At 45.4% G+C, this 8,940-nt stretch overlaps 2 protein-coding genes across 4 annotated transcripts in view; both read right to left on the reverse strand.

Moving 5' to 3' along the window:
- Positions 1–8,492, reverse strand: part of LOC311103583 (methyltransferase-like protein 22) — a 27,702-nt gene extending 19,210 nt beyond the window's left edge. Inside the window, exons 1-5 of one of the 3 annotated variants that reach the window (XM_084145174.1) lie at positions 8,420–8,492; positions 4,569–4,712; positions 3,883–4,264; positions 2,683–2,807; positions 1,832–1,872 (exon numbers count right to left, since the gene is read on the reverse strand). In XM_084145174.1, the coding sequence (XP_084001300.1) occupies positions 1,832–1,872; positions 2,683–2,807; positions 3,883–4,264; positions 4,569–4,674 (654 nt within the window). In that variant the 5' untranslated portion in view covers positions 4,675–4,712; positions 8,420–8,492. Of the gene's footprint in view, positions 1–1,831; positions 1,873–2,682; positions 2,808–3,882; positions 4,265–4,568; positions 4,713–8,072 lie in introns of all 3 variants that reach the window. The other 2 variants (XM_084145176.1, XM_084145175.1) reach the window with 2 other exon arrangements.
- Positions 4,690–8,940, reverse strand: part of LOC311103294 (methyltransferase-like protein 22) — a gene marked incomplete at its 3' end in the record, with an annotated part of 14,832 nt that continues 10,581 nt past the window's right edge. The window contains exon 7 of the mRNA XM_084144827.1: positions 4,690–4,712. Within this exon, the coding sequence (XP_084000953.1) occupies positions 4,690–4,712 (23 nt within the window). The remainder of the gene's footprint in view (positions 4,713–8,940) is intronic.

Below are 8,940 nucleotides of genomic sequence, written 5' to 3' on the forward strand. Positions count from 1 at the left end.
TGTAGTTACTCCACAATACTAACCTAATTAAAAGAGTGAAAAGAAGGAAGCATGTACAGAATAAAAATATTCCAAAACATGCATCCTGTTTGCAACAAGCCACTAAAGTAATACCGCAAAAAATGTGACAAAGCAATTCCCTTTTTGTCCTGAATACAAAGCATGATGTTTGGGGCAAATCCCATTGCTGAGTAACACTCTCCATATTTTCAAGCATAGTGGTGGCTGCATCATGTTATGGGTATGTTTGTAATCGTTAAGGACTGGGGAGTTTTTCAGGATAAAAAAATTAAGCACAGGCAAAATCCTAGAGGAAAACCTGGTTCAATCTGCTTTCCACCAGACACTGGGAGATTAATACACCTTTCATCAGGACAATAACCTAAAACACAAGGCCAAATCTACACTATGGATGTTTACCAAAAAGACAGTGAATGTTCCGGAGTAGCCGAGTTACAGTTTTGACGTGAAAATCTAAGGCAAGACCTGAAAATGGTTGTCTAGCAATGATCAACAACCAATTTGACTGAGCTTAAAGAATTTTGAAAATAATAATGGGCAAATTTTGCACATCTAGGTGTGAATACTTACATAAATGAAATATTTTGAACTTATTTGTCAATAAATTTGCAAAAATGTCTAAAAACATGTTTTCACTTGTTCATTATAGGGTATTGTGTCTAGATGGGTGAGAAAATAAATCAATTTAATCAATTTTGAATTCAGGCTGTAACACAACAAAATATGGAATAAGTCAAGGGGTGTAAATACTTTTTGAAGGCACTGTACATTATATATATCAGAGGAAGGAAAAAGAAGGTAGCGAGAGAGAGAGTAAGAGAGACAGACACAGAGCGAGGGAGAGAGACAGACACAGAGCGAGGGAGAGAGACAGAGCGAGAGAGAGAGACAGACACAGAGCGAGGGAGAGAGAGAGACACAGAGCGAGGGAGAGAGAGACACAGAGCGAGGGAGAGAGAGAGACACAGAGCGAGGGAGAGAGACAGACAGAGCGAGGGAGAGACACAGACACAGAGCGAGGGAGAGAGACAGACAGAGCGAGGGAGAGAGACAGACACAGAGCGAGGGAGAGAGACAGACACAGAGCGAGGGAGAGACACAGAGCGAGGGAGAGAGACAGACACAGAGCGAGGGAGAGAGACAGAGCGAGGGAGAGAGACAGACACAGAGCGAGGGAGAGAGACAGACACAGAGCGAGACAGACACAGAGCGAGGGAGAGAGACAGACACAGAGCGAGAGAGAGACACAGAGCGAGGGAGAGAGACAGACACAGAGCGAGAGAGAGACACAGAGCGAGGGAGAGAGACAGACACAGAGCGAGGGAGAGACACAGAGCGAGGGAGAGAGACAGACACAGAGCGAGAGAGAGAGACAGAGCGAGGGAGAGAGACAGACACAGAGCGAGGGAGAGAGACAGAGCGAGGGAGAGAGACAGACACAGAGCGAGGGAGAGAGACAGACACAGAGCGAGGGAGAGAGACAGACACAGAGCGAGAGAGAGACACAGAGCGAGGGAGAGAGACAGACACAGAGCGAGAGAGAGACACAGAGCGAGGGAGAGAGACAGACACAGAGCGAGGGAGAGAGACAGACACAGAGCGAGGGAGAGACACAGAGCGAGGGAGAGAGACAGACACAGAGCGAGAGAGAGACACAGAGCGAGGGAGAGAGACAGACACAGAGCGAGGGAGAGAGAGAGACACAGAGCGAGGGAGAGACAGACACAGAGCGAGGGAGAGAGACAGACACAGAGCGAGGGAGAGAGACAGACACAGAGCGAGGGAGAGGGAGAGTGGAAGAGTGACTCACCTGTTTACCAACATCTTCTAAAGGCGTGGCCATAGTGTGTTCTGTTAGAGATATGTTGGATTTAAACAGTTATAACACACACATAAACACAGTTATAACACACACACCAACACAGTTATAACACACACACCAACACAGTTATAACACACACACCAACACAGTTATAACACACACACACCAACAGTTATAACACACACACCAACACAGTTATAACACACACACCAACACAGTTATAACTCACATAAACAGAGTTATAACACACACACAAATAGTTATAACACACACATAAACAGTTATAACACACACATAAACACAGTTATAACACACACATAAACAGTTATAACACACACACAAACACAGTTATAACACACAAACAGTTATAACTCACACATAAACACAGTGATAACTCACACATAAACACAGTGATAACTCACACATAAACACAGTGATAACTCACACATAAACACAGTGATAACTCACACATAAACACAGTGATAACTCACACATAAACACAGTGATAACTCACACAAACACAGTGATAACTCACACATAAACACAGTGATAACTCACACATAAACACAGTGATAACTCACATAAACACAGTGATAACACACAAACACAGTGATAACACACATAAACACAGTGATAACACACATAAACACAATGATAACTCACATAAACACAGTGATAACACACAAACACAGTGATAACTCACATAAACACAGTTACAACACATACTTCTGCCTCTCAGACCTGTCTTCACTCAGCTCTTCGGGAATTACACTGGACTAAAAAGAAAAGTAGTGACCAGGGTCAGTCAGAGGTAGAAACCAGTCTTGTCGTCTTCTCACCTATCCTGATGACGTCTCTAGGACACTCCTCCTCCTCTTCCTCCTCCTCTTCCTCTCTTCTTGCCTGGCTGAGGATGATGGGGTAGACCACGTCTCTGTCTCTGTCCATCCTAGGGAGGCTCTGTCTGGACAGGGATGACATGTACAATAGTCGGTTAGTCATGTCTCTCTCAGGGAGGCTCTGTCTGGACAGGGATGACATGTACAATAGTCGGTTAGTCATGTCTCTCTCAGGGAGGCTCTGTCTGGGCTGGGATGACATGTACAATAGTCAGTTAGTCATGTCTCTCTCAGGGAGGCTCTGTCTGAGCAGGGATGACATGTACAATAGTCGGTTAGTCATGTCTCTCTCAGGGAGGCTCTGTCTGGGCTGGGATGACATGTACAATAGTCAGTTAGTCATGTCTCTCTCAGGGAGGCTCTGTCTGGGCTGGGATGACATGTACAATAGTCGGTTAGTCATGTCTCTCTCAGGGAGGCTCTGTCTGAGCAGGGATGACATGTACAATAGTCGGTTAGTCATGTCTCTCTCAGGGAGGCTCTGTCTGAGCAGGGATGACATGTACAATAGTCGGTTAGTCATGTCTCTCTCAGGGAGGCTCTGTCTGAGCAGGGATGACATGTACAATAGTCGGTTAGTCATGTCTCTCTCAGGGAGGCTCTGTCTGAGCAGGGATGACATGTACAATAGTCGGTTAGTCTGGAACAGGGATGGGAAACTTTGATGGGGGTGGGGCCTTTAAAAAAAGGAGCGGAGAGAAGATTTTGCTATTTTTATTTTATCACTAATTTCCTGCAATTCTACACATTCTGCCATAGGGTGGAGAGAATTGTTTGCTGTTCTTAATATGATATCTGAGTGAGAGTGACTAACAACATCAATGGGGGCCCCCCGGTCTGTAATTCGACCATGATTACTAAAAGTTTAAATAGCTGGCGGCTAGACTAACTTACCAATCTAAAAAAATTAAATGCTGAGAGAAAGCTAATTGAGTGACTGTCAGTGACTGACATAAGAGAAAAACGGCTGGTGCCCAACCACATGTCCAAATAGCACCTTGTGTATTCTACTATTCTATTGATCCACTGGCCTTAAAACATTTCTAGTAAAACAATAAAATGAAGGCGATAAGAAACAAAGTGAAGGTTTGACTGTAATAACTGGTGACTGATGTGGAGGTGAGACGTAACATTACTGACCTGCGTGTTACCGCTAGATCTCCATCTTCATCCAGGGGTGGTTCTACCCCTCCGTCCTCCCCTCCGTCAGCCCCTCCATCCTCCCCTCCGTCCTCCCCTCCGTCAGCCCCTCCGTCAGCCCCTCCGTCCTCCCCTCCGTCAGCCCCTCCGTCCTCCCCTCCGTCAGCCCCTCCGTCCTCCCCACCGTCAGCCCCTCCGTCAGCCCCACCGTCAGCCCCTCCGTCCTCCACTCCGTCAGCCCCTGTCTCACTCCCCCTAGCATCTCCCCTTCCCTTCTCCTCCTGGGTGTCGCGGTCTAACTCTTCCCCTCCGCATGGGGAACCGAGGTCACAGGTGTCCTGCTTTGCTCCGTCCCACAGGATTCTGAACCGGGAGATGAACACTAGACACACAGGCTGCGTTTAGACAGGCACCCCAATTCTAATATTTTTTTCAACTAATTGCTATTTTGACAATCAGATCAGCTCTGAAACAGAAATGATGTGAATAGATCTGATGTGATTGGTCAAAAGACCAATTGGGCTGCCTGTGTAAACGCAGCCATAGAGAGTTGGGACAGTTCCATTGACATTCAGGAGAGCCCTACATTGAAACTAAATTACAACATTTACATAATTTAATTTTGTGTCATTTCACTCACACACACACACACACACATGCACGCACACACGCACGCACGCCAGTACCTGGTTGTCCTACGCTGTTAAGGCGTGCCATGAGGTGGCGAGAGTTGGGCAGCAACAGGTGAACGTCAGACAGCACCGTGTCATAATGGAAGGTGATCTGGTCCATGGCTCACCCTGCATGTCATCTACCTGCCTGCAGCACACCTGGGGAACACACACACACGTCAGATACACGTATCGCAAGCTAACACACACACACACACACACACACACACAGGCGCATACATGTGTCGCAAGCACACAGGTCAAACACACACACCCTTTTAAGACCTTAAACTACAAAATACCAAGAGCAAACATAGATCCTGCCAGTGCCATATTCCCAGATACACACTCCTGTTGTGACAGCGTGATAGATACACACTCCTGTTGTGACACCGTGACAGATACACACTCCTGTTGTGACACCGTGACAGATACACACTCCTGTTGTGACACCGTGACAGATACACACTCCTGTTGTGACACCGTGACAGATACACACTCCTGTTGTGACACCGTGATAGATACACACTCCTGTTGTGACACCGTGATAGATACACACTCCTGTTGTGACACCATGATAGATACACACTCCTGTTGTGACACCGTGATAGATACACACGCCTGTTGTGACACCGTGACAGATACACACTCCTGTTGTGACACCGTGACAGATACACACGCCTGTTGTGACACCGTGATAGATACACACTCCTGTTGTGACACCGTGATAGATACACACTCCTGTTGTGACAGCGTGACAGATACACACTCCTGTTGTGACACCGTGACAGATACACACGCCTGTTGTGACACCGTGACAGATACACACGCCTGTTGTGACACCGTGACAGATACACACGCCTGTTGTGACACCGTGACAGATACACACGCCTGTTGTGACACAGTGACAGATACACACGCCTGTTGTGACAGCGTGACAGATACACACGCCTGTTGTGACACCGTGACAGATACACACGCCTGTTGTGACACCGTGACAGATACACACTCCTGTTGTGACACCGTGATAGATACACACTCCTGTTGTGACAGCGTGACAGATACACACTCCTGTTGTGACAGCGTGACAGATACACACTCCTGTTGTGACACCGTGACAGATACACACGCCTGTTGTGACACCGTGACAGATACACACTCCTGTTGTGACACCGTGACAGATACACACGGCTGTTGTGACACCGTGACAGATACACACTCCTGCCTCACTGCTAAGAAACATGAGACTGCTCAGAACAGATAGACAGGCAGTGTTTAAGTGGTCCAATCAGAGCACAAAGAAGTCAGAAGAAGACATTGAAGGGAGTCTGTTGGTATAAGAGACATCAGCCAGACCCACGCAGAGAGAAGACTGGAGAGATGAGAACAGTTTGACTATCTGTTAGACAGGTGAAATACAACCCTGCTATCTGTTAGACAGGTGAAATACAGGCCTGCTATCTGTTATACAGGTGAAATACAGCCCTGCTATCTGTTATACAGGTGAAATACAGGCCTGCTATCTGTTATACAGGTGAAATACAGACCTGCTATCTGTTAGACAGGTGAAATACAGGCCTGCTATCTGTTATACAGGTGAAATACAGACCTGCTATCTGTTAGACAGGTGAAATACAGACCTGCTATCTGTTAGACAGGTGAAATACAGCCCTGCTATTTTTATTTATTTATTTTATTTCACCTTTATTTAACCAGGTAAGCCAGTTGAGAACAAGTTCTCATTTACAACTGCGACCTGGCCAAGATAAAGCAAAACAGTGCGATAAAAACAACACAGAGTTACACATGGGATAAACAAAACGTACAGTCAATAACACAATAGAAAATCTATATACAATGTGTGCAAATGTAGTAAGTTATGGAGGTAAGGCAATAAATAGGCCATAGTGCAAAATATTTACAATTTAGTATTAACACTGGAGTGATAGATGTGCAGAAGATGATGTGCAAATAGAGATACTGGGGTGCAAATGAGCAAAATAAATAACAATATGGGGATGAGGTAGTTGGGTGGGCTAATTACAGATGGGCTGTGTACAGGTGCAGTGATCGGTAAGGTGCTCTGACAACTGATGCTTAAAATTAGTGAGGGAGATAAGAGTCTCCAGCTTCAGAGATTTTTGCAGTTTGTTTCAGTCATTGGCAGCAAAGAACTGGAAGGAGTGTTGGCTTTGGGGATGACCAGTGAGATATACCTGCTGGAGCGCATACTACGGGTGGGTGTTGCTATGGTGACCAATGAGCTAAGATAAGGCGGGGATTTGCCTAGCAGTGATTTATAGATGAGCTGGAGCCAGTGGGTTTGGCGACGAATATGTGGTGAGGGCCAGCCAACAAGAGCGTACAGGTCACAATGGTGGGTAGTATATGGGGCTTTGGTGACAAAACGGATGGCACTGTGATAGACTACATCCAATTTGCTGAGTAGAGTGTTGGAGGCTATTTTGTAAATGACATCGCCGAAGTCAAGGATCGGTAGGATAGTCAGATTTACGAGGGCATGTTTAGCAGCATGAGTGAAGGAGGCTTTGTTGCGAAATAGGAAGCCGATTCTAGATTTCACTTTGGATTGGAGATGCTTAATGTGAGTCTGGAAGGAGAGTTTACGGTCTAACCAGACACCTAGGTATTTGTAGTTGTCCACATACTCTAGGTCAGACCCTTCGAGAGTGGTGATTCTAGTCGGGTGGGCGGGTGCCAGCAGCGTTCGATTGAAGAGCATGCATTTAGTTTTACTAGTGTTTAAGAGCAGTTGGAGGCTACGGAAGGAGTGTTGTATGGCATTGAAGCTCGTTTGGAGGTTTGTTAACACAGTGTCCAATGAAGGGCCAGATGTATACAAAATGGTGTCGTCTGCGTAGAGGTGGATCTGAGAGTCAACAGCAGCAAGAGCAACATCATTGATATACACTATCTGTTAGACAGGTGTAATACAGCCCTGCTATCTGTTAGACAGGTGAAATACAGCCCTGCTATCTGTTAGACAGGTGAAATACAGCCCTGCTATCTGTTAGACAGGTGAAATACAGCCCTGCTATCTGTTAGACAGGTGAAATACAGCCCTGCTATCTGTTAGACAGGTGAAATACAGCCCTGCTATCTGTTAGACAGGTGAAATACAGCCCTGCTATCTGTTAGACAGGTGAAATACAGCCCTGCTATCTGTTAGACAGGTGAAATACAGCCCTGCTATCTGTTAGACAGATTAAATACAGTCCGTGCCGGAACACAGAACTAAAAGACAAGGCCAACAGCTAAATGGATTGTCCAGCCCTCAGCCAGAGGCAATCTGCGGCTCATTAAAGTGCCCTGTAAAAGCTCAAATTGACGTCGCCATAGCTACCGACTAAGGAGAGTGTGTTAACGATCTTGTATTCACTATGTCAACAAGAGACATAATACATTGTTTGGAAACACAATCTTCTTAGTCGGTGTGGCTAAAATTTATGTTGTTATGCACTGCAGTTAGCTAGCAGCTAACTGTTAGCTGTCACTCACCTTTCCAGTGGTAGCTGGCTAGCTAGCTTGCTAGCCAGAAGCTGTCAATTAAAATGCTGCAAAGACGTGTGTCTGGTAAACATGTATTCATTTGGTTAGCCAAATAAACTAGTCTTCCCTACGGTGGGAACCTCTGACAAAAGTAACTGAATGGGTGGGAGGGAACCTGCTAGAAACAGCTACCCTGAGCTAGCTTGATGCTAGCTACTTTGATAATGAATGACTGCAAGGTCCAGAGCAGACTAACTACGAAGCTAGCTAACGTGGGACATTTAAATGAAACACTTCCAACAAATGACATACAGTACAGTCTAATAACACAAACACGCATTCAAATCTGAGCTTACAACGACGCACAGATTCGCAGCTTGTCTCAAATGTCAGCTTCCAAGCAGTACAGAAAGAACACTGAGAGTCCAGAATGCACACGGTGCATCAATATTATTTCACCCACCAACAAGGGAAACAAAAGCCATCCAAAACGTTCTGCTTGCTACGCATCAAGAAATCATTCAATATGTAAACTGCAACACTGCTCCAAAGGCACTAAAATGGCATTTGGATTAGAATTAAAATGTAAACAGAGTTAGATTTTCACGTAGATTGTGAATAAGTATCTACGTGTGTGTTGTTGCCACTTTTCCTCACTCAAATAATTCAAACGCTAAAACGGATTAAATTAACATAATGTGTTCAACACAATTATTCCAGTACTGGCATTTGGGGTTAAATAAACTGCCAATTTAAAACAGGCACTATCAGAGTCTGGCTTTGGTAATGTATTGGTGGACATCTCTAATATAAGTTAAATAATTAGATAGGTACCTGGGGGCTAAGTCAGTAATAATTATGTGGACCAGACAGAGTT

Source organism: Coregonus lavaretus (genome assembly GCF_964263955.1).
Source record: "Coregonus lavaretus genome assembly, chromosome: 28".
Lineage (NCBI taxonomy): Eukaryota > Metazoa > Chordata > Actinopteri > Salmoniformes > Salmonidae > Coregonus > Coregonus lavaretus.